Source organism: Gouania willdenowi, chromosome 6 (assembly GCF_900634775.1).
Source record: "Gouania willdenowi chromosome 6, fGouWil2.1, whole genome shotgun sequence".
NCBI classification, from domain to species: Eukaryota; Metazoa; Chordata; class Actinopteri; order Blenniiformes; family Gobiesocidae; genus Gouania; species Gouania willdenowi.
The window spans coordinates 68,199,222-68,226,343 of record NC_041049.1 but is presented as its reverse complement, the minus strand read 5'-3'; the positions used below and the strand labels follow the sequence as shown (position 1 = coordinate 68,226,343).

The following is a 27,122-nucleotide window of genomic DNA, read 5'->3' as shown; positions in this document are numbered from 1 at the left end:
TGGTTCCAAACTGACAGGAAAACCCTGTCATTTACAAGAGCTGCTTGTTTTCAGTGTGCTGTAACTTAAACCATAGCATAGAGGGAGCAAGCGAAGGTGAAGCAAGTCAGGGACTACTTGACTCATTTCTCCTCAGTGAGTCACAGAGTCTTATACACATTGGCCACGTTTACATAATTCAGAATAAATGTTAAACCCTCTTTAAACTGATCTTGTGAACACTTAATTCCAAATGCAAATGTAATTCAGAATTAAACTCAAATTAGAATTAGGTGGCTTTTTATTCTGAATTAAATAATTCCTCGATCTTGTAAACATTTAATTCCGCTATAAGTTAATTCCGGTCATTCTGCACATGCTTGGCCAGTCGCGATGCTGCGCGGTGACGGCATAGTCCAAGATGGCCGCCCGGACTAGATCTGAGACTATTTATTCAATAAGAGCCTTAAAAGACATAAATACAATGAAAAGATTGGATGGACGGAAGCATAAACATATGGACATTCACATAAACTTATTCAACACACGGACATCGGCAAAACAAATCTCCTTCTCCTGCTCAGCTGACTAAAGTGAAAGATTGTGTTATTGTCAAGCTTCTGCTTCAAAACTACAATCAAAATAAAAGTGAAAACAGTTCTCGTGTTTTTCTATGTTGTAGCCAAAAATAAAAGGTTTGTTGTGTTTTTTCTCGATAGACGTGAATACGTCACAGTCGCCCTCTGTCCAATCAGAACCCGTCCCAACCCCCAGACTTTAAGCGGAATTGAATAAAGCTGAATAAACCTGTTTTCCATGTAATCCTCAATTTGGAATTACTATTACCACGTAAACACGAAGCAAAACACTTTAATTCCGAATAATTTAATTCTGAATAATTAATTCTGAATTAAAAAAGAAAAAAACATTTAACTGTGGCCAATGTGTGCGTTCACTGAGCTGATAAGGCCACAGCTGTCCTCTGCCTACTAAACATCTGCATACGAACCATTATTGATGTATAGCTGTGTCCAGTAAAGACCATAAGTTTCATCCGGACTAGAGTCGGCTTCTTTGTTCTGAACAGGGAAAAACTAAATGCACTTTCCAAGGACACAAATCTTCAAACTATCTGAGCTAGAATTTGCCGGTGCCAAGGCGCCCCAAGTATAGAGGTCAAAATTTTGTTATTCTGGTACCAGCTACAATGTAATATGGAGCTCATTTTGTAAAAATATGTTAGACGATTTTAACAATGAACACTTGAAAACCTTGTTTTCATATTGTGGAAAAAAGTTAGTTTTTTTTAAAAAGCACACTTCTATTAAATCCTTTAAAATTTACAGCAGGTTTAAAACCACAATTCTCAAAATCCAAGTTTTTTTTTTATTTATGGAGGCTTGTGTCTAGAATACGTTAAGGACTAGTAACATTAAAGAAGATTAGAAAGCAACACTTCCAGATGACGTTTCTCACCACCATCACCCAGATTCAAAAAGTTCACAGGGGCAAAATAGTTCTTTCGACCCCTACTTTTTTCCTTCTCTCTGCTTTTGTCTGTGTGCCCCACACCCTCAAGAGTTGCGATCATGATTCTAATCACTATTGACGTGCGGCACCCTCCCATCTGTGTGGCTTTTTTTGGCCCCTTGCTAGATCAGTGACAGGGCCCCCGCCTCATTTCAATCTGGACCTGGAAGGAAATGTGATCCAGAGGGGTTCAGAGGCACAGAGGCACTATTGTTCCTCTGCCGTCAGTCCCGCCTTATTTCTAGCTCTCTCATCCCTACCTGGGCCACATACGTCTGCGAGACGTCTGCTCCTGGCTGAGGTCAGCTATAAGAGCTTGGCTAGGGTTGGGTTACTTCTGTTTACGTGGGGGGTTAAGAAAAAAAGGGGGCTCAGAAAGTTTGGAGAATCATCTGTCTGTACTTTCTACTAATTACATTTTGAAAACTCCAAGTTTACTTTTTCAACTTCACTGAGGAACAAGGACAATATTTTAAGAGAGAAAAGTAACAAAAGAAGGTGCAGGAAAAGAAAAGTGAAGTTAAAGAACCCAACCTGTCTTTGTTTTGGTGGATTTTGTGGTGCACAGTGTTCATTTGCTTTACACTCATCTAATGGTCGTGAGTTCAAACCTTAGTGGTCTTGTTTTTCTGTTTGGCAAGTATTTCCTGTAGTTGGTCTCAGTTTTAGTAGTTTAAGTGAGGATGCATCCTCCTCCTACACTGTTTGTATGATTTTGACAATTAGGCTATCAAAACATTTAGATCATTCTCGGCATAAATACTTGTACGTCTATAATTAGTAACTTTTAAACTTTTCAAGTTATTGTGATTGCAATTTTTTGTTCCCACCCACTATTATTTAACTTAACTTTTAATCCCTTCATTCTCAGCCAAACTTCAACTGATTTTGATGATTCAACCTTTAACATGTTCAGCTACTACCTTCAACCAATTTTAACCCATTTCAACCTTATTGCTAATATTCAGCTATTTCCAGGTTAATGCTTAGTTAATGCTAGGTTATTGCTATTTCTAGGCTAATGTTAATGCTAGTTTAGTGCTAATGCTAGGTGAATGCTATTGCAAGGCTAATTCTAGTGCTAGGTTAGTGCTAATGCTAGGTGAATGCTATTGCAAGGCTAATTCTAGTGTTAGGTTAGTGCTAATGCTAGGTGAATGCTATTGCAAGGCTAATTCTAGTGTTAGGTTAGTGCTAATGCTAGGTGAATGCTATTGCAAGGCTAATTCTAGTGTTAGGTTAGTGCTAATGCTAGGTGAATGCTATTGCAAGGCTAATTCTAGTGTTAGGTTAGTGCTAATGCTAGGTTAATGCCATTGCTAGGTTAATGCTAATGCTAGGCTGATGCTAATGCCTGGTTAGTGCTTGTCACTACCTAATCCTTTCGCGGAGCGGATCCTTTCAGATTCATTCAACGCATTCGCGTAAACTACGTCACTTTTTTCACTAGCAATCCTTACGACAGAGCGGCTGGGACGTGCTATTTGAATGTAAACAGACCATACAACGTTTGTTAAATATTTTTATAGTGCACATTTTAAATAAGTGACTGTTTTGTGGTGTTTTTAATTGTTTATAAAAACAAAACAAAAAACAGATAAAAACACTATACACAACATGACATCACAAAACAAACAGAAAATGAGATACAAACCAAAATAAATCAGAATTCACTAAAAACATACATTTCTAATTCTGTTGAATATAGGGTTGCAACATTTTAAATGGTACACAAACTGCCGTAAAATAGGCCAACCAGATGGAGACGCGTTTCATGCATGCGTTGGAAGGATATGAAAAGATCCGCTCCATGAAAGGATTCGGTAGTGACAGTGCTAATGCTATTTAATGCCCAAATGTGAAGTGCGCCGTCCATTTGGGGGTTGTCACACACGCAGGAAAAAAAATTACCTGCAGAAATTGTGAATGCTGTTTTCAAGCACGTCGTCATTTAGGAATTTTTTCTTCTTCAAAAATTGTGAATATAATAAAGAAAAACTAAATAAACTATAATAAACATAATTTGATGACTGGATAATCTGGAGTAATTTGCCATCATGTCATACTGCGTAATGTACCTTGCAGGTATAGTAGGCAAGCAAAATAATTCAGTTAAAACATACCAATAATTACCTATAACAGTAAATCTCAGAGTCATGTCAGCAACACATAATCTAGTGCCTAATGTTATTATAAAGTGTGTGTGTGTGTGTGTGTGTGTTTGGTTCCCCTCTGTCAGTCTCGTGGGTCAAATCTTTACCAACTTCCTAGCGAGTGACAGGCGTCGCTAGGGCCTCGCGCTCTAACCAGGACCAGATGTCGATGTGACAATAGGGGGCCACAAAAGGAATGCAGGCCGGCCCTTCTTCCACTGTTCCTATATGCCATAACTATTTAATTTTATTCATGTCTTGAAAATGGTTTATATATGCAGACCAAACTGTTATTTGACTTTAGAAAAAGTCTGAATGAAATAAGAATATGGAAAGTATTCAAGCAGTACTCAACCCATCACATTAATACACTTTAAATGATAGGTCTAAAGGTGAAAAATAAAACTTTGTTACTAAGTAATGTCAGTAATTTATTTGGAGTCATTTATATTATTCAAACACACATAATATCCCTTTATATTTGAACATTGACATTTTGGAGAATTCCACTAATCAGTATTTGTATATCATGTTGTTGTCAGACTCCTTTTCGTATTTCTACACCAAATTTTACTCTGTGATAAAATAGCCATTTAGCGCTACATGTCATCCATGAATGTTATGACAATGTCTAAGAAGACCAGGAACATTATGGTGGATGGATTTTGACTTTGCACTCACCAGAAAATGGGAAAAGAAACTTTGAAAATGCTGTTGGGGGCAGCATATTACATTATCACAGGGTTAGGGTTAAGGTTTGATCCAAACACACCTTCCGGATGAATAAGGAAGACACCTTTCAACAGGTAAGTCTACCATAACTACCATCAGACCCATCAGACGCCTTTGATCTCATGAAACCAGTTGGGGTTACGAGAATGGAGCACTTTCTGGAGTAATCACTACGTTATATATTGTCATATATGTCAACCTCCATAAGTGTGCATCTGCAGTTATATAGAATCAATGGTCTTTCAGTTGAGCTGCCTTTGTGAGTTTAGGTTGAGTATCCCTGCCTAATTATTTGGAGCAATAGTGTCCAGTGAAGGATCCAAAAAAATCCTTGCCAGAACTCCACAAGCAACTGATGTTCATGCCAAACTGAATCCAATGTGGAAAGCTTAAAACATCAGTCTAAGATCAAAAGTGAGACTACTCCCCTTCTCATCTATGCTTGTAAAGCCTGGACCCTTTCAGATGCTAGAGAAGACTCTTGAGGATCTCCTACACATGTTATAAATGAGAATCAGCCAAACCATCAGTCCAGATAATGTCCTGTCTGGCAATAGTAAGAAGAGAAACCTAAAGTGGGAAGCTAACCTCAAAGAATGGACACACTTTAAATTATTATTAATGTATTGAGAGCTGTCAATAGCTGTGTTTCCATTTCCTTTGGCAATGCGCAAAATCTAAATAGCCCAAAAACAACTGGTAATGGAAACACCTGAAAACACTCAAATATCGGTAAAAAGATTTTACGCTTTCACGAGGAAGAATTTCAGACGTTTTGATATTGAAATGTATTGCAAAAGAGGATGTGACGTACCTGGTCACATGATCACTTCTCTCCGAGAAAACACGGCACGGTACGTGTAAACAGAAGAGGAAACCGGGACATTTATTAGCATTATACTTTTAAATTATCACTGCAATATTAGACGTGAAACAACAAAGGAATACAAAGTGTTATAAGGAGGTTTTGAGTGTCCATCTTCCTGCAGCGAAGTCTTGCGAAATGAGATTTCACGGGAGTTACGAGGCTCCTGCTGAAAAAAACCTTGAATCGGGATGTAACGATTAATCGTAAGGCAGTTAAAAATCAATTCATAGGTATCACGGTTCACATCAATACTGTGAAAATTGAATCGCAGTACTTTTTTAAACAGCAGAGGGCGCTATATATTTATCCTTGTCCAGAAGTGTTGGCGGCGGGCGGAATCTGCTACTACTTTCTTTCTGGCCACCTTCTACTCTTAAACATGTTCATAAATGATTCCTTACCCATTTAGCACCGAAAGAGTATCAGTAATATTACATGAATATCTGTCAAAGTCACGTTTTTCTATTAGCTCTGTCTGCTAGCATAGCATCTCTTCTTCACTACTAGAATATCTGCATGCCAACCAACCACTGGGTTACCAGCGCCCTCTGCTGGTCCAAACAAATATCTGACGTAAATACAGTGCAATGACTGTATATATATATTTATTTTTTTTAAGTCCAATTGTTAAGGCACAAAATACATTTTCAGTTGCACTTTTAAAAAGAAAAAGAACTATTATGTAGTTTTGCATTGTTTACTATAGAACCAGAATTTAAATTAATAGGCTTCTTCTTCATTTGTATTATTCCTTTATTTTTTTCATTCAAGATTTATTTTTAGTTAAATTGGATTGTTTTGAATAGTTTATCAAGGGATTCTTTTGACAATGAAAAATAAAAGGAAAATAGTACAGTATTTTCTAGTTTTTTTCCCAAAAAAAATAAAGGAATATATTTTAGTCATCATTTGTCTACAGTCACATTTTGTAAAATAAATCGTAAGAGAATCGTATCGTGAACCCAGTATCGTGAATCGAATCGTATCGGGAGTTGAGTGAATCGTTACATCCATAACCTTCAATGGAAACACGTTCAAAGCGCGATTATACTGTCGACATTTAGAAACACCAAGAGAGCTGGTCAACATAACGTCTGTGGTGCCCCATTGACCCTCCGGGTTTATGGAATAGAACATGATACCGGTGGTTAGGAAAGCCTTCAAAACAACAACAACGGGTGCAGTGAGAATCAATCGTTGGCCTCTCGCAATCACACAGTTTGAATTTATTCATGAAATATATTTTTCATCCTTAATTAATTTCTAGTGGTAAAGGTTGACCACATAACACAGCACCTATGCTGCCATGAAGAAAGAAATCCTAGTGTGAACGGGACAAACAGAAATAATTGGAGCACAGCTTCTTCCAGAAATGCAGGTGGGGTGGAGAGTAACAAAAAAGGTGCATGTCTTAATTATCTTTTCTTTTTAATCTCACAAACCGTCAAGAGACAGAAAACTGATTTGGCATTGAGGAGTTTTGTGAAAGCACTGAATAAAGGACTGGCTTCTCAATGTGCCACCATTTTCAGAGCTTTTACAACATCATCAGGTTATTGTTCGTTTGCCAAGGGCAACAGTATACTCTGATATATTGAGGCATTCAATAACATGGTGTGAACAAACACAAAACCACTTTTCTCACAGAGGAGTTGTGAGAATTCACTGAGCTTTGGCACAGCTTTCTGACTTGTTGTCTGTGAATGTATTGTTATGAAATTTCTTGACGAAAGACATTGCCTAACGCGAGCTGTGAGGAGGACAGGAGCGGTCAAAGATTGAAAATGCAGCATCTTTTATCTAAGTTTACATGCTGTTTTTACTTCTGTTACACGTACTGTCTCTGTTAGTGGCCAATATGTGTTTGTAAGAATAACCAAACCTTACATTTGAAGCTTTACACACCCTTTTTCTATTAGTAACACCATATAAAGTTACAACCTGTAAACTGTTACATAGAATAGAATAGAATCCTTTTAATTTCATTACACAAAGTAGAACAAAATTGCACATGCCCCTCCCAACAACATTCAAGGACACTTCAAAATTCAAGCTAGACAGACACGGTTATCATAAAAACAACATAAGGTATCGTAAAAGTGTGTCAGAATAAAAATGTAATCTGTATAAAAGTGAATTTGTATAAAAGTGCATGGTTCATTGGTCATTACTTCGTCCATAACACCCAATCTATCAGGATGCACCTGCACATCATTTGTTTGCAGTAGAGTACGGATCGCGCCGCATATTTAGTCCGAGCCTGACCCGAACCCGTAATAATGACCCAACATCTGTTTTTAATTACAAACAACTGTTAATGTCAACAGAACAGATCAGCGCAACAAGCAAACGTCAAACACAAACAGGCTCACAGTGTGCAATTCCAGCGACTCAATCGTGCAATCTGAGTTGCTGGAAGTCGCTCGAAGTTGAAAATTGAGAAGTTTTCAAGAGACTTCGAGTGACGATGTGTTGCGACATCTAATCAGCAATGAGTTTCTCCTCACGTCACTCCCCTGGTCAGAGAAGTGTGTCCACAGAACACACCACAGAGGCTGCACTGAGAGGGCTGTACACTTCCTCAACTTACTGAGGCCAAAATGAAAATGACATACTCCTCGAATAAGCCTTTTAAATACTAAGTATATTTGACTCATCCTTTAGTAACTCCATAATTTGAGCATTTAAACCATAAGTATAAGTGAAGCTGTTTATGATAAGTGCCGTAGAAGGAGTGCGCAGCCTTCTCAGTGCTGCCTCTGGCTCTGCAGAGACTGGAGCGATGAAGCAATGAAGCAAGCAAGAAGCCAGACGATTTTCAAGCGACTCATCACGGGCGATTTAACCTCTTTAACCCCACCAGACCCGCCCGCGGTGGCAGCTCCAGCTTCCATGACTCTCACGGGTCTAATTTTTGTAAAGAATAAATTAAATCACACATTCTATACCTTTCCTTAATCCTCAGAAACTCAGCTACAACTGTAGCCAACCCACATTCAGAACAAAAGACCACAGCACACACACCAGCATATTATGTCCAAAGAGGGAAAAGTCGACTCTGCAAACTCAGACTTTTCCAGTTCTATGCTTCACAAAATAAACACAGAGCTCTATAACAAGATACTACATAAAACTACAGGCCAAGCTGAGTCTACTGATATACAGGTCGGATGTGTTACATACCAAAACAACGCCACAAAATCAGAAAATACACAGCAGAGAAAAGTCAGCAACGATGACAAATAGTGTCTTACCTTTGTTGTTTCTTATCAAAAGTTGCTTCAATTTGCATAAAACTTCATATTTTGATAAATCCAAATTGTGTCATCAGACAGATATCGCCATTACAAACGTTCAGGCATTTCTCAGTCAAGAAATTTGTCCAATGAAGTTTTTGCCACATGGCAAGAAGTGTTTGTAATGAAGTCGACCTTTCAAGGTAAAGGTTGGTTGTGACAAAAAGGAGAGGATTGTTCTAAGCTTTCACTGGACACTATTGGACAACAACTAAAATGACAAAGACGTCTCAAATGAAAGACTGTTGTATGTAACTTTAAACACGTGCCGTGAAGATTGACATGTTTAATAAACTGTGATGAAGTGATTACAAAAGGAGTGCAACATTCACGTAACTCCAACTGGTTTGATGAGGTTAAAGGCATCCGATAGATCTGAAAGTGTAGTTTCTACGCTACGCTTTCAGAATCTGTAAAGAACTCAAAACGCCTCCAACATGATACGTAAAATCTCCAAAATGGTGATGCCCAAATATAAAGGGATATTACATGTATTTGAAGGCTAAAGACTTCAAAGACATTTCTGACACAAATTAGAGATTTATTATTCAGATTTAAATTTATCGTCTGAAGTGCATTCATGTGATGGGTTGCGAATCGCTTTAATGAAAATAAATCTTGTTTTTCTGACAAACTTTTTCTCTCCTTACAGATATGCAGCGGCTCGGCTCAACTACTATTTTGAGAAGAAAGGGGAATATTTTGGTTTGCAGATGAATCAATGAAATTAAATCACAAACGGACATTCCGTTTTACATTAAACACTTGTGGCTACTAACTAGTGACTAACTGCTACATATCTGACTAAAACAGCTCCTCCACACCTGGATGATGAACTGCAAAGAAAGACTATTTTAGGTATAAATCTATAAATGTCCTTAGCTGATATGAAGCCACATGTCACAGCTTTGTCACTGAAGAATGTCAGTTTATGTTACTTTAGGCAAGGTTTGTTTAAAAAAAAGTGTTTAGTAAAGAATATGCTCTTAAAAAGTGATCAATGTCATCAGTATCTGAATGTTTGCAGTGGACCTGATTAGATGGGGATGAATTTACATTGTTCTATTAACACAGGGGTGTCAAACTCATTTTAGTTCAGGGGTCAAATACCGACCAGTTTGATCTCAAGTGGGCCGCAGATTTTAGGTGTAAAAATAGTGTCCATCATTAATCCTTAATGTGTCCAAGTTACATATAATATACATTTAAATAATGAAGTATGTGGTGCACCAATATCATTTAAGCAATAAGTGACAGATTTGGCTTTTAAACTTAATTGGTTTTGTGACCAATTCATACTTAATTTGGGGATTTTTTGTGAAATTATTTTAAAACAATTGCCGGAATTAAATAAAAAAGATCTTTCAACAATTTGAAATTAAAAATAACTGCCATCATGTGATATAAGAATGGGACAACTGTGAGTTTTGGTTTTTGGAGAAACTGAATTTGTGGCACATTTACACAATGATTGATGTTTTCTAGGTCAATTTTACTTTCTCCTGCGGGTCAAATTTAGTTTTACACGTGTATTAACATAAATAAATAATAATGAGAATTAATTTCTACTGGATTACATTCAATAATCACAGATTTTCAAAATAAAATTTAAGAGGTTGTTGTAACTTAAAGCTGATATCTGGAGTTTCTGAGCAATCTATGTTTCTGTATGATTCTTTTGAAATGCAAAAAAATACCTAACTAGTCTTTTACGATGGTCTTTTTTTTTTTTTTTTTACCTCTTTGTGGTCATTCAAAGTTCTAATCATCAAGGAAACAGTTCTGTCTTTAAATCAAACAATCTTCTTTCATGTGTAATTTTCCCTCAAACATAGTCTTTAATTACCAGACTGCTGTACTGGAAAAGCCCCAACGACTTCCACTGTGTCTATGGCTTTATTTTTCATCTGAGCATAAAAGCTGAATAATTGATCAGATAACAGATGATTATCAATCAACATGATGTATAAGTTTTTTTTTTTTTTTTTTTTTTTTAACCAAAGTAGCAAAAGTTGATGTTAGGGTAAAAACATTATACCCTAAAAAACAGAATTGTCCTGTATTCAATCAGAACTGACAACTAACGGTACTTCATCCTGTAATTTCCAGAAAATCAAAATAGAATGTTAGAAATCATTGTATGGGTTTCCAAACAAAATTGCCGCCGGCACACTTTAAATTATTATATTTCAATAATTTCTCTACTGAAACAAAAAAAATGAAAAAAAAAGTTTCTTGAGCTTCGATTTGGCGAATGTTGTGAGTTCCCTCCCTGGTGTAGTTGAAACCTTTAAAGCAGCTGCTTTGTTTGGCAACAGCATCAGATACAGAGTGAAGAAAAAAGAGTTTTAAAGGCAAGGTAGGTAATTTAAAAAAAAAACTAGCATGATTTTTAAAGTAGCATCCTCCAAGTTCTTTAATTCTAAGTAACTTAAAAGTTACTTTTTCCAGTAACGCATTACTTTTCAGTGTAAGCAATCAGAATAGTAACTGAGTTACTTTGTGGATGAAGTAAATGGTAAATGGTAAATGGACTTGATTTTATATAGCGCTTTATCACCACACTGAAGCAGTCTCAAAGCGCATTCACCCAATCACTCTCACATTCACACACCAGTGGGACAGACTGCCATGCAAGGCGCTAGTAACTAGTTACTTTTTTTCAGTAACTAGCACAACGCTGCCGGTGACGTGCTTTGAGTGTGGGCTCGTGCACGTAAGCGGTCAAGAACAAGCAGGGAGACAGGGAGACGTGATTGGTTAAAAAAAAAAAAAAAACTTACTTTTTCATTGGTCGAAGTTTTTACAGTTCCTTTTCAGTGCACATAAAATCTTAATTTCCGTCAGACATTTTCAACCAAAAACGTAATATTACCCTACCTTTAAACCTACGGCATTGTATTTTTCTATTGAAAGAGAAGGTCTCAACTTGTGGGTCACAAACACATTTCCAGAAGCAAAGAAAACAAAAACAAACTAACTAAAAACCTTTTGTTCTTTACCTTCTAATGAATTGAAATTTGTAGATAAAAACTGCACTTTTCTTCTTTTTTCATAAATTCAGCAAAATGAGTGTTGATATTCTGTAATAACTCAGCTATATAAACTGCTCCATATTTAATTATTTTGGTATTGAAGTTGATATTTTTTGCTTTTGTGTTAGTATCACTAGCTGTGTTTCCATTACGCTTGGAAATGCGCAAATATCTAAATAGCGTAATAAAAACTGGAAATGGAAACACCTGAATCTAAAAAAACAAACAAAACAAAAACACTCAAATATCGCAAAAAAGTTTTTACGCTTACGGAATTTCAGATGTTTCAATATTGAAATGTGTCGCAAAAGTGCTATGGAAACACCTAATCTGCAAATACACGTCACAGAACGTGACAAACCAGGTCACATGACCACTGCTCTCCAAGAAAACATGACATGGTGCGTATAAACAGACATTTCTTAACATTATACTTTAGAATTATTACTGCATTAGACGTGAAACAACAAATGAATAAAGAGTGTTATAAGGAGGTTTGGCGTGTCCGTCTTTCTGCAGCGAAGTCTCGCGGGATGAGATTTCACGAGCGTTACGAGACTCCTGCCCAAAACAACGTTCAATGGAAACAAGTTCAAAGACGAAATTTTACTTTGTTGACATTTAGAAACATCACTAATTTTGCCAAAATATGTAATGGAAAGACAGCTACTGTATTATAAAATATATTATGGTATATCACAATTACTATTGCACTAGTGCAGGAACATAAACTGTAAAAAAGATGGACGGGACAAGCCATTGCGGAAGTGAAGCTTTTTTTTTTAGAGCTCCCCCTGCTGACTGGCTGCAGTATAGGTCATAAACCCCGCCTCCTCAATGATAACGGATGGGATGTAGGTCAAACTGTAAAGTTGAAATACTCGTCACATAACCTAAACTCTGCTGTGATCATTAGTTATCATCACCCTACATTGTGTTTTAAATAAGTTATTAGAGGTTGAAAAACGGGAGTTTACGTCATATATGACGATGATTGAGAGCCGATGTTTGGGCAGTATGCTAAATGGGCGGGACGTGTGACCAGGGCTCCTCCCACAGGATCCTACTGCTCAGACTCTGGCACCAAATGACGTCAAATTTTCCAGATACGCCATATTTTGGCTTCAATAACGTTCAGTGGGAACAGCTACAGTGCACGCTCACTGTGCAGGAAGCTTAAAAATCCACATTCAGTAGATGTCGCATATTTATTTTCAGTTGAGATGTTAACATGATTGTTCGTAGCTAAAAATCCACAAACCTTTTACTGAAAACCACAATTGTCATCACGGATTGAAAGACCACCAACAAATCCTTTTGTGTGTGTGTGTGTGTGTGTGTGTGTGTGTGTGTGTGTGTGTGTGTGTGTGTGTGTGTGTGTGTGTGTGTGTGTGTGTGTGTGTGTGTGTGTGTGTGTGTGTGTGTGTGTGCGTGTGTGTGTGTGTGTGTTTAATGCTTCTTTAGTTGCAGCAATACAAGCCTTCATTTCCTCCATGTGTGCAGTAGTGACCTGCGCACGCACACACACACACGCACACGCACACACACACACAACTCAAAAATGTGCATTCATTCAGTGAGGATAAAGGATGGATGTATGAATGGATTTCCTTGGGATTGACCACATGTATTTATAACAAGCCACAAAATTATAAGTTTGTAGTTTTGTATTTATGAGTCCGGGGCTGAGCTGATGAAAACAAAAACAATCTGTCAACTCGCAAACAGTGAAACATTCATTTTGCAGAAAGGAGAAGGAAAATATGAATTACCTATCTAGAACTCTCACTAAGGCACACACACACACACACACACACACACACACAAAGAGTTTAGTGACGAACTAGCCGGCGCCCCTCGCAGGTTGACGCTACAGTTGATTTGGGAATTAAAGTTAGATTTATGATGTGGCTGCGTATGGCTGAGCTCTGTGTTTGAGCACCGGCGCCGTGTCGTGTACACCACAATGTGTGGTACTACAACACACACACACACACACACACACACACACACAAAGGAACAATAGGCCACATTTACTCTAATAGGCCACCAAAAAGCCAAAATCCATGAGGATTATATAGTTCAACAGAAAGTTGGAAACTATTACTACTACTACTAACACTGCAAAGACAAAGCAGGGTTATGAGCAATTACATTTTACAGTTACAATTACATTTTAAATTACCCATGATCATTTACAATTCAATTACGATTATAGTTACCAGCATTTTTTCCAATTACAAATAAATTCCAGTTATTTTTTAGTCACAGAAAGTCAATAAATACGTTCTCATTAATCACAATCACTGAGCCTGACATAAATAACCTAATAACAGTTAACCTTTCTCTTGTGTTAGCTTTCTGTTAGCATCTCTTATAATAATGAGTCCTACATCAGCTGTAAAATACACTAAAAATAAATATCTATTATTAATTTATTTCCTATCTATTGATTACCTTGTCAGGCTTCATCATCAATGAAAATATAGGTTTAAATATTTTTGGTGCAGGTGTCTGAGCCTTTTTTGTGTCAGTATACCCCTAGATTTATATTTTTTAAATAATAAAATGTGGGAAAGCTTGATATGAAACATATTTTAACATTAACTACATATGTGTAGAACTGTACATAGAACTGGGACATAATTCCTCAGTTTAGCGTTAAATTATAATTAACATTTTTTTTTTTTAATATGGAATTCTAACAGCAATTACAATTACAAAGTGAATTATATAAACTCAATTATAATTCAATTACTTTTATGGCAGCAACAGATTTTTCAATATACAATTAACTATTATTAATTATCAATAATGTGATTAGAATTATAATTGATCCCAACCCTGAGTCAAAGCATCATTTTTGGAGTTTTGGAACAAAAACAAAACAAATCATGCAACAATAATCACATATAAATACTTTATGTAGTTTCAGGAACACTGGGGGGAAAAAATGATGACGTGACAAGTTTGTAAGAAAAATCTCAAGTCTTTACTTTTTTTATTCATACGCATTTTTTTTTTATTTTTTTTTTTTGATTGTCTTCCTCACCGAGTTGTACTGACACATTTTAGAGCCAAAGCTGGCTAATAAATACAATGAAATGTTAAAACGCACAATTGAATTTTCAAATACAATACTTATCACAAAAAAAAAAAAAACAAAAAAAAAAATGTGTGACCAGGAAATATGTGTCCTGCCTGTGAGAGCACGAGGTCACCTTTCCAGAGAGGTCAGAGGTGACGCGACACACAACAGCTGCAGCAATAATCAAAAGTCGCTTAAATAAATGAAATGTTTTCAAAGAAACAAAAAAAAAAAGGGCAAATGACTGGTGTGTGACATGTGACTGCTCTAATTAATCATGTCCAAAATCAAACAAACATCTTCACATTAGTCCATACTTAAAAAAAAAAAAAAAAAGAAAATCAAAACATAACATTTATATCCAGTGCTTAGGATTATTTGTATATGACACTAACAGAGGCTGGTTGTCCTGTAAAGCACACGGAAAGAATCAGTCCCAGCGTTTGAAGCTTTTTAAACTCTCAGATGTCGTTTTCAGAGACATTTATAGACATTTGTTACAATGAAGCAGCTTAAGGAGAGCACGGAGAGACCGGTTGGTAGTGACGACATAAAACGCTGGAAAATAACAAACAAACATTGAGGCTGTGATGATTCACGAGGGGAAAAAGCAGAAAAAACTGGGCCTGTGGGGAGGAAGATCTCATAAAGACGTCTGTCCCATTTTAATAATTGAGCGACAAATTATAAATGGAAATGCTGATTAAATAGCTATAGCTACATATTGTAATTTTAACACACATTTAGTGTTCCTTACTTTCTAAAAGCTTAGAGGGCATGGCAACAATGACTAATATCATATAAAAGCTATTACACTATCAGGCCTCAGACTTCATTTAATATAGACTAATAATACGTATTTCCTATAAAAGGAGCAATGCTTCTAATCAGGGTTGGGGTCAATTATAATCGTAATTGTGTAATTGATAATTAATGACAATTATGGCATAATTATAATTATAATTTCAAAAATATGTTGCTGTCGCAATTGTTATTGCCACAAAAATTCTATAAAAAATGTCAATTATAATTTAACGCAAAATTGGTGAACCGTGTTACAGTTCTATGTACAGTTCTATACACATGTAGTTAACAATCATTAAAATATTTTCCACATTTTACTATAAAAAAATAAATAAACATAGGGCTATACTGACCAAAAAAGGCTCAGATTTCCACAGAAAAATATTAAAACCTATATTTTCATTGATTTTGAAGACTAACAAGGTAAAGATGATAGATATTTGTTTTTAGTGTATTTTACAGCTGATTTGGGACCAGATGCTAACAAAAAGCTAACACAAGAGGAAGGTTAACTTTTATTAGATTCTTTATATAAGGCTCAGATTGTAATTACTTGTAATTGAACTTTAGTTTTTGAGAACGTAATTGTAATTAAGCCTGAACGATTAATTGCATTTCATAAAACACAATTTTCTAATCGCAAAGGCTGTGATTTTTTATTTAATTTTTTTTCTTGTCCTGTCCTGTTACGTTCAGAGCGTTTCATGAAAAGTGAAGTTTGTTAGACATGTTGAAGAGGTAAAGCCACATATTTGTTTGCTTTATTGTTGTAACCTGTGCTTTAAAATGTATACGTTATATTTATTTAAAGTTTAAATAAATCTGAAATTATTTATTTATGAAACAGATTGATTAATTGCTTGTGTTCATTGAAAAATACATGACAAGAGGCCCTTGAAAAAATAATCGCATATTAAATCTCAATCGCAATATTGAGGAAAAAAAAATCACAATTAGATTATTTTCCAAAATCGTTCAGCCCTAATTGTATTTAACTTTCTGAACATGAAATCTAATTGTAATTTAATTATAATTGGAAAAAATGCTGGTCACTGTAATTGTATTTAAATTGTAATTAAAAAACGTAATTTTAACTGAAAAATGTAATTGACCCCAACCCTGCTTCTAATGCACCTGGTGGAATCATGGTTAATGGGGATAAAAAGAAGCACTACTTGATGTGTGTCTTGTGGGAAACACTGTGGAGCGACTCGTGTACATGGGAAATAAAAAAAAAAAAAAAAATGAATCAGCAATAAAACAAATTTAATATGAACACATATTTGTGCAGAACTTGGCCTATGTGAATGTGACCTGTTGCAGCAGATAGAAAGAGTTGATTGTGTAAGACTTTTTGCAGCACTGGAATTTAAGACTACAACACCTGGAGTGAATGTTTGGCACGTGGAAAAATAAAATAAAATCTGTACAATGTTTATTATTATTATTATTAATAATAATAATAATAATAATAATAATAATAATAATAATAATAATAATAATAATAATAATAATAATAATAAGGGAATGCGCTCCCTTTATGTCCTGTCTGATTGGCCTGCCAGGCTGTTTCTATAGAACAGACTAGCTTACATTATATACCTGAGCTGGGATTTTTTTAAAGGTCTCTAACAATAATGTAATGTAATGTCATTTCAGAAAAAAAAAACCAAAACCATGAAGCATTGTGTCTGTAAGAAACAAAAAGTAAGACTATAAGATTACAAGAGCTAAGATTTATATTAAAAACTTTCCAAAATTTCAAGTCCTGACAGTCCAGAGTTTGTCAGACACAAAACGCATCCAGCAAAAACAAAACAAAACAAAAAAACACAAAAGTAAATACTAAATAAAATTTCAATCACTCTTAAAACATTTAAGACCAAATAGCTGTTGGAGTCCAATGTGTAACACTCACATCCCATGCATGCTCTCTGCAAACCACTCAGCGATGTGTTTGTGGCTCATTTGTTCTCTCGTCTGACGCTCACTAAAGGCGGGCGGACACTGTGCGATTCTTTCAATCGTCGTACTCAGCTTCAGCTCAAACTGTGCCACTCAGTCCGAATGTTCGCAGCTCACGATTCATGTTCGCACACTATACGGACTGACACTCTGACACAACCTATGACAACGGCTCACAATATGACGTCCACGCAAGACACGTCGGGGTCTTGTTTCCGGAAATGCAACGTTGGAATTAAAACACAAGACGAAGACGAAGACAAAGACGAAGACGAAGACGACGAGGACGAGGACGAGGAAGAAGAAGAGGAAGAAGAAGAAGAATTGGAAAGAAGAAGAAGAAGAAGAAGAAGAAGAAAGAAGAAGAAGAAGAAGAAGAAGAAGAAGAAGAGGAAGAAGAGGAAGAAGAGGAAGAAGAAGAAGAAGAAGAAGAAGAAGAAGAAGAAGAAGAAGAAGAAGAAGAAGTGGATAGACACTCGTGAATCTCAGCAAAAAGAGCTTCAAAAAAGAAAAGGTGGTGATGTGATGGACCAGGAACTGTCTGGACAGACGTGGGCAGTACCACCTGTCAATTCTACAGCGGTATGATGGTGTTCGCGCATGTGTGCAATGTGAGAGTTTGTGGCACTGCTTCAACAGTGAGATACCCTCAAGAGGAGCGACTGGATTTCAAAAATGTTTGATTTTCTTACGGCCATACAATTGCTTATCAGGAGCTAGTCGTGAGGTGTTAATTGCTTTTTGTGACCCCATGTATGTGACACGATGCACGACACGGTTTAGCCGAGACTCGGCCCGATCCCAAAACTAGACGCACGAGTGAAAAATCGGCTCAAAATGGGCCAGAAATCGCACAGTGTATGCCGGCCTTAACTGCTCCTGAAGATTGTCAAAGTGTAGGAAAATGAAGTCTGGATGACTATTATTGGGTCACATTGCCTCTAGCGGGTCTCTTCTTCAAAACTGGTGTTGATGGAGTCGCTGTCCGAGTGCGTTCAGAGCACGTCTGATGATTTGAAGAACCTGTTGGGACGCGTTCAAAGATCTCTGCAGTAATAAACTGCTCCCAGTGTCTCTCAGTACCACCACAGTTCGTTCTCTCCATCCTCTCTTCTTTGCACATGCTCAGTTGGCGCTGACGGCCTCCCGTGTCTCATGGTCACTGCTATAGTCTGACTTGGCTTCGTCCTCGAAGTCGTCATACATGTCCATATCGTCGTCTCCATTGGTGGGGTCACTGGGAAGACCCAGAGCCCCCAGCCCACCGCCGTTGCTGCCTCTGCCAGCGGCTGCCACCGACTTTACCCCATACGTGCTCTGGATGACGGGTATGGCGGGCTCGGGGCTGGCGGAGTTGCTGGAACAGTCTGAGGTCAGGTGTGGGGAGGGTGTGGCTGTGGTTGCCATGGTGATGGAGCCAGGGTAAACTCCAACTCCTCCAGGGCTGTTGCTCAGGGACATCGGTTGCTGAGGCCTGAGAACAAAGGACAATAGCAACATGTTAGAACAAAACAAGTATATGAAAACATATTCCACCGACATGTTTTCGTGATTAAAGTTTTAATCAGTCTCTCCAGAATCTTGTCGCCAAAAATCCTTGAACTCGTACTCAATTGAGTTTGCTGCATGATAATTGTGATTATTTAATGCAAAATGTTTTTCTGCTACATGAAAAAACATACTTTAATATTGTTTTCAATGTTCAACCCATGACATTTTGTTTCATTACGTTGTAACGCTACATACAACTTTTATGATACAGCACACTCCTTAAGGCAGTGGTTCTCAACCTTTTCAACCTGTGACCCCACAAATAAAGGTTCCAGAGACCAGGGACCCCCACTGTAGCTGAAGGTGGTTGAACACAGACATGAACAATGAAGAACAGTCATGTGGAGACAGGACCCTCTATATGGGAGAAGAAAGGGGGGAGATTTTTGGGGTCCATCCATAAAGTCAGTAAAATGATGGTCCATTGTTCTATGAATCTGTGATAACCACATTTATTTATTCATCTGAATAATATCCACTGTTATCCAGGATGTTTAGTATTATTTGTGCCATAGTATATAGTCATCTTAAAGATGTAAATCCTTGTTTTAATCAGAAATAAAGGTGGTGAAATGGAAATTTAAAAACCATAGGAATTGGTTAAAAGTTACAAATTGCAGTGGCCAAAAATGGACAGAAAAAGTGGTAAAAAAAAAAAAAAAAAGGGTTCAAAGTGTCAATATTGGAACAATTGGTTTAAACTGGCAAATAATGGCATAAGAAATCGTGATTGTAGTTTAATTGGCAAAAAATAAGCATGAAATATGGTGAAAAGTGACAATAATGGGTCAACATATGCGACATTCGGAGGGAAACGTGGTGGAAAGTGTTATAAGTGTCAAAAATGTCTTAAAAGTGGGAAAAAAGTGCAGAACAGGCAATGAAATATTACAGAGAAGTGTCAGAAATGGGAGTAATGTAGTAAAAATGCATTAAAAGGAGCAAAAATATGGAAACAAAAAGTGATAAAAAATAGGTTAACATTTGGTGAGTTTGGTAAAGTTGCAGAAAATGGGTAAAAATAAGCAAAAAATGGCTCAAATTGTTCACAATTATCCCCTTCCAGTGTCTCCTGACCCCAAGGTTGAGAACCTCTGCCTTAAGGTACTGTGATAATAGCTTTACTAAAGTTACTTAACAACCAGCTTTTTGGAACAAAACACGTTTTCATACAATACATTCATTCATCTTCTAACACTGTTTCCTGTTCAGGGTCTGCTGGTGCCTATCTCCAGCTCTCAATGGGCGTTAGGCGGGGCTACACCATGGACAGGGCGCCAGTCCATCAAAGGGCAAACACAAATAAGCAGACAACCACTCACACTGCGATTCACTCTGACAGAAAAATAAAATAAAATGGTCCACAAACTGCTACAATCAATACAGTCATGACAACTTCTGATTAAAAAATCTAAAAAATCTTCTAAAATTAAACCTGATAACTTAAGTAGATATCTACGATTCTGCTGGCACTCAGCTGTGCCGTCCATTTTTGTAATATTATTCTAATATCTATAGATATATATTGAACAACCATATAACTGCACAGTCCTACTGTAAGAGATGCTTTATGAGAGACTAACAGCAGTTTTGCTTTTTTCTGGTCCAGCTTGTCTGAACATGAAGCTCTACCTGCATGGTTTAAACAACCTGTTGAGAAACAGAAGGAATGAGGGGGAACATACAGTACATCAGTCAAACAGGGCCTCTGGCTGCTCAAATCAAGCACATAAAGCAAGAAAATTACCTCTTTCAACTAACAGTTTTCCCTTCTCTGTCTCCTCAAACAATTACTGCCAAAAGCCGTGACGGACTAATTTTCACGTTAGACTCTCCAACATATCCTTGATCTGATTACACACAAAGTGTGAGGCTGTTTGTCTTCTGGCTCCACACTTGGTTTTCTGATTGAAAGCCCAGGCCTGCAGAAGCAAAGCATCTTTTTTATGCATTGACTTGACCACACGCAGTAAATGCAGAGTTGTGCCTGTGACGTCCTTAAACATCTGCTTACATTTCATATTCCACCATGTCTGTCTGTGTTCAATTTCCCCCTGGCCACAAGTGCCCAGCATTGTCCTAATTTAATAAATGACAAGCTATTAAAAATCACTCCTATTCAAAGCTGTGGCCTCTGCTAAATCCATTGCGAACACAGACCACTAAGATGGCTTTAAACACATCTACGACTGGTTCCCATTATGACAATGCCACTGTTTTTCCCGACGCTCCGCTGACTACACAGAAAAAGAAAATGCGCCGCAGCAAACCTTTGAAGGATTTTTGCAGATAGAGCCGCAGAAGGTTTCAGACCTTTTATTAAAAGCTCCATCAAACCCTGACGGTCAGTCGGTGAAAAAAGGACGCTGTGAAGATTTCTCTTCTATTCATTCAGAGACAAAAAGAAGACCTCACATAAAGTGCACATGTGCTCGAAAAAATATTAGAATAAAAAAAGCCTCAACCTTTATAATCAAACAAATTATAAGAGCCGCTGTAATTACAGCAGACTTTTATTTAAAATATTACTTCTCTATGTTCTAAAGAAAAGAAAGTAAGTTGAAGGATCCGATGTTTACGTAAGAGACAACAGGATTTAAACATCACAGCAGCCAATAAATTACTTTAAAGTCCATTAGAAGAAGAAACAAAGCTCGTCTGTGGCCCAAGGCTCTTCAGTCTGTCAATGCTGTTATATTTAATACACAACTCTCCACGTGTCCCACAAAATACCCATTATTTAAAAACTGAGCTTGACGGAAAAACACCGTAGAGTTACCAATTTTTGTAACTGCGAGATCAGCGAGGAGTATGAAAAATGATTCAAGGGTTTTTTGTGTGTGTATTTTCATCCAATTTATTGTCGTTTTATTGCCAAATGTGACGTTCAGGAACAGATTCACTCACCCCACAAAGAATTGCCTCATTTCCTGACGCCGCGAACGCATCATCTGCTTGTACTCCCCGATGCGCAGCTTTTTGCCGTCGATGATGCAGGTTCTTTTAGGTCGGGGCTTGTATTTGTAGTTGGGATACTTCTCCAGGTGGATTTTACTCAGGCGGGCCTGCTCCTCGTAGTATGGCTGCTTCTCCTGGTTGGACATGCCTTTCCAACGAGAGCCTGGGGGGTGGGGAAGGTTACAGCTGTGACTATTGGTGTAGTTTACACATGGACAATTGGACAACGCTCATTTTGTGCATCCCTCGCCACAACAAATACATAAAACCCCCTCCAAAAACACATTAAATGTAAAAAAATAACCAAAATAGACAACAAAAATACAAAAAATGACTCAAAAACAAACAAAACAGACATAATCAGTCATCACATCCAACTCTAACTACATTCTAACCATTTTAACTAGATATAGAGGTTGTTAGAATAATAAATATTTCAAAAAGCCACAGCTATCCAATTCAGTTCATCACTATTTTAGCTTTAGTGCCAAAAAAAGTCAACCAATGACACTTAACAGTAAATAAAAAAGACCCATATGGAAATAAACCCATCTACTGTTTTAAAACAGTGTTTGTTTTTTATGTGGGATTGAAATGTTTTAGTTTGAAATGCACTCTGAGAAAAAAACCAATTAATTGCTGTAAATTGCAATTGTTTTAAATTTAAACGTTTTTTTGTGCAACTTTGAAGCTACAGTAAAAAAAAAAATAAATAAAAAAAACTCACTTAAACTTAAAATAAATTTATTTTGAAAATTTTAAGTGTTTTTGGTTTAAAGTTTGTGTTTCCCACGGAAGACAATTGGATAATTTTATGAAAAAAATAGATGCAATGGTTCAACAGAGTACACAATTATCTTTGTCTCCAACTAAATGTGTACTTTCTATAATTTTCCAGCAGTATTTATTATTGAATATATGATGTAATATCATTATAAAACATTGACCCTTGAAGGCGGTAGATACATGTTCAGTTTTCATTATGAAACTGCTGTAATTTTAATATTAAAAATGATGATGATGCATTTCTAGAACAAACTCAACATTGTAAATAAATGCATTCATTGATTTAATATTAATTGGGACGTCATCTAGTAAACTTACAATACAATACACATGTATCACATAAATCATTCTAATACTAATTGTGTGCGTCTTTACTGCTGGAATGCAGCACATCTGTGAAACACTTTGAGAACCCGTCGTACACACTCTCGTCTCCTTGTTTATCACCGACTCTTGTATCTTTTGACACAGGAAACAGAGATGCTTTTATAAAGCCTGCCACCCACCCACTCCAGCTGTGTTATCATGATGGGGAGAAGTGCATTGTACACACACACACACACACACACTAATCCTGCACATTTAACTCAGGACGTGTCACTGATGCCTTTAAAAATAAAACAACAACCTTGTTTTTGGTGAAATGAAAACACTGGTGGTTGAAATAAATGAGGGCTTTATTAGTTCCCAGTAAAGCTCACTGGCACGAATATGTTCTCATTTTCAGGGAACTGTTTCACTGAGCACAAAACACTCTTTATACAGCGTTATCCAAGGGTCGAGTCAATAACGCAAACACACCTAAGAATCGCAATTTGTTCACGATGCTAAAGAGCAGCATTCACATTCCTCAACCCTGAAGTTGAGTGAGACTGCGTAGGGCTCGGGAACCGCCAGCCGTTACGCTCAGCACCATGTGAATAGACGTCTGTGTGGAGGAGGTCAGAATCCACGTGGATTTGGACCCAATGCATCCATCACAGGAGTTGGGCTGACACAGTGGAGCTCTGTGTGAGGGTTACACCGTATGAAATGTGCACTGGGGGCTTCTTCAGGGACCAAACACACTCATGGTGTTGTGGTGACCTCACAGAACAAAGGGTGTCTTTGGAAAAATGTGTCAGTGCGTAAAGAGGGGACACATGTTTGTTTGGAATATTGAGGATCTCTATTTAATTCCCTTTTCACCAAAACAGCTGGTTTATGATAATAATAATAATAATAATAATAATAATAATAATAATAATAATAATAATAATAATAATAATAATAATAATAATAATAATCATAATCATAATCATCATCATCATCATCATCATCATAAAAATAGTACGAAGTAGAAAAACAATTACTATAAATATTATTATTATAAATAATAAATGTATTAATAAACAAAATATACCATAATGTCTGGAATGCAACAACTCACAAGTTTGATAATAATAATAATAATAAGAAGAAGAAGAAGAAGAAGAAGAAGAAGAAGAAGAAGAAGAAGAAGAAGAAGAAGAAGAAGAAGAAGAAGAAGAAGAAGAAGAAGAAGAAAGAAGAATTGATAATTATATTAAAAATCTAATAAATAAATTACCACTTTGTTCACATGGGACTCCAAGGAACATATCGTGTGGTTCTCAGGCCAAAACACTACTTATAAAGTGTTGTCATCACACTACAAACGTATCCTGTAACTGTAACAGTAACCTGAGTCATTAAAGCATCGAGGCACACGTGCAAAAAAAACCTTTTGCTTGAAACTCAAGTCTGCAATGCACACGGGAATAGATACCAAAGTGTTAGATTAACTCATCAGACTAGATCCTATTTATAGAGATGTCAAAACCTTTCACCTGAAGCTGTTCTGACCTTTAAAAGCTTTTAAAAGTTTTTACAACGTAAACAACTCAACATAAACAATTCAGATGAATTATTTGATCCTCACCAAGGATTTTGCTGATGTTGGAGTTGTGCATGTCGGGAAACGTCTGCAGGATCTTCCTCCTCTCGTCTTTGGCCCAAACCATGAAGGCGTTCATGGGTCTCTTGATGTGGGGTTCGGAGCTGTTCCTGCCCCGTGCCTCCCTGAACAGCCGTGCCTCTGTGATGTTACTCGCTGCACAATAAAAAAAAAATGTTTTGAGCATGTGTGTACCACTGACATATACGTTGTTCATACCTTTCCTCAAACACTTTACTGGAGTTCAGGGATGGACTGGGACAAAAATTCAGTCCCGTCATTTTGTGTCCAGACCAGCCCACTACGTTATCAGCGACACCACGTACACGTCGTTATTAAGACTCTCAACATGTGGCTCTTTATGTCTTAATTTTTAAATCTTAAAACTTTTAACCCATTTTTACCTATTTCCTTAGGCCATTTTGCCACTTCTTTTGTCCCATTTTTGCTCCTTTTCAAAAAGTTCCAACACTTTTTTCAGATTTTTAGCTCCTTTTCTTTTTTTTTTGGCAACTTTTCAACTGGCCACTCTTGACTGCTTTTGGTCATTTTAGTCACATTACACTCTTTTCTTGCCACATTTTTGCCACTTTTGGACCATTTTTGGCCATTTATTGCCATGTTTGCCTTCACTAACTCATAAAAAAAATGTAGCAAACTGAAGCGGTCCACTTCAGGTCGACAGCCCACCGGGACTTTGCCAGGTATGCCAGATGGCCAGTCTACGCCGCTAACACAGCAGTAACACATGTAAACCAAACCCTGTTTGACTCCAGAGCCTTTTTCGTGGAAAAGGATGTTTATTAAAAAAAAAAAACTTTATAAAAATACAACACAAAACAAAATCCAGCGAGGTTTGTCTGCTCTGCTCATCCTGACACAAACAATCGAGTCACTTTGCATCCGCCTGATATCATCTGAGTGCTTAAGCTCCTGTGTTTACTCATCAGACTCTAAACTCCACGCCACGTGTAAACACTTCTGGTCCTTTATGGTAAACAAGTGGACCAGGAGATTAGCTGACAATGCAACAATAAATATGATGATGTGACATCATTAAACTCAGACGGAGTTTGAATATTTCTTCTTTTTTTGCCATTTCTAAAAATAATGACTACACTGATTGACTATAAAATACTACGATAATTACAGCTTCGGTTTTTTGAAAATGTTTAAAAACACTTAGTGCTGAGTCACATTCTCCATTCATTCCCTAAGGCACAATATAAATAATTATATTTGCTTTTTAAGGAATGATAGCATGTGTTTGTGTTTGTGCAGAATTGTAGCACATGTCTTTAAGGCCATCTAAACTAACTAACTAACTAATTAACAATGTACATTAATTATTTTAATAACCTTTGTGTTTTTTATTCATTAATTACCTATGCTCTAAAACACACATATAATCCCATAATTGGATCCAACTGAGCACGTAAAGAAAATAAGAGTAAAAAAGTTTCCTTACAATCCAGATCTTCGGGTCTCGTCAGATCAATGACTCGATGAACCATCTTTCCGGCTTCCTCACCAAGTTTCCCGAGATGTTGGCTCAGGGTCTCGTAGTGCAGACGATCCTACAGAGAGAATGGAAGGAACACAATTTATATTTCATTCATTTACTCCATCAAAACTCCCATGATATATAGATTTTGGATGAGGAAGAATGCCATTTTGTTTGTTTGTCATTAATTGATGGAGAAGGGAGAGTTTATAAGTTAAAGTTATTCAAAAGATATTGATATATTGTAAATTCTCTATAAAACCCTCTTTCCATTTTCATATATTTTTGTAAAAATAAATAAAATAAAATGGAACTATTTTCCTAGCATCCCATATTTCATGTCACATCTTGGACATATATGTTTTTGGCAAAATTGTTTTTTATTTAATTTTAAAAAAAACTATAAAAAATAAAATAAAATAGCTTACTCCTGCAAGTGTACCATTTTTTAAGAAAGTTATGGACCTCACTATGTTTTTACTTGATGGTCACTTAAACATAAACTGTAATATCAACTTTAAATACAAGTTATACTGTACATTTAACATACGGTTTAGACTTAAATTTTATAAAATTAGAATTTTCTTGCCTGGTAAAATCAAAAAGAAATTATTATTATTTTCATCATTTGCAGATCATTTTATAAACTGGCTCAGCAAAAACTGTGAAATGTTGATGAAAAACCAAACTGCTGCGTTGGAATAGAATCAGGCCCAAAAAGCCTTATTATTCTGAGGGTTGATTTTTTTTATTATCTAATATAAATGAGAGATAATAATAAATACTGCAATACAGCAACAGGCAATACATTTTTAAATCAAATCAAAATAACAAATAAACAATGTGGTTATTTTGTTTTACTGACTGAAAACCAAAACAGAAATACAGAAAAATAAAAAACGAGACAAGCAGTGTTTTT

At 36.6% G+C, this 27,122-nt stretch overlaps 2 protein-coding genes across 3 annotated transcripts in view; one reads left to right on the top strand and one right to left on the bottom strand.

The window, feature by feature from the left end:
- LOC114465339 (ethanolamine kinase 2) overlaps window positions 1–10,000 on the top strand; it is a 36,262-nt gene extending 26,262 nt beyond the window's left edge. Inside the window, exon 8 of the mRNA XM_028450283.1 lies at window positions 9,211–10,000. Within this exon, the coding sequence (XP_028306084.1) occupies window positions 9,211–9,283 (73 nt within the window). The 3' untranslated portion in view covers window positions 9,284–10,000. The remainder of the gene's footprint in view (window positions 1–9,210) is intronic.
- Window positions 10,001–17,924: 7,924 nt separating this feature from the next.
- LOC114465883 (transcription factor SOX-6-like) overlaps window positions 17,925–27,122 on the bottom strand; it is a 130,953-nt gene continuing 121,755 nt past the window's right edge. For both annotated transcript variants that reach the window (XM_028451191.1, XM_028451192.1), the window contains 4 exons: window positions 26,168–26,276; window positions 24,685–24,855; window positions 21,909–22,122; window positions 17,925–18,924 (listed from right to left, as the gene is read on the bottom strand). In XM_028451191.1, coding sequence (XP_028306992.1) covers window positions 18,576–18,924; window positions 21,909–22,122; window positions 24,685–24,855; window positions 26,168–26,276 — 843 coding nt within the window. In that variant the 3' untranslated portion in view covers window positions 17,925–18,575. The remainder of the gene's footprint in view (window positions 18,925–21,908; window positions 22,123–24,684; window positions 24,856–26,167; window positions 26,277–27,122) is intronic.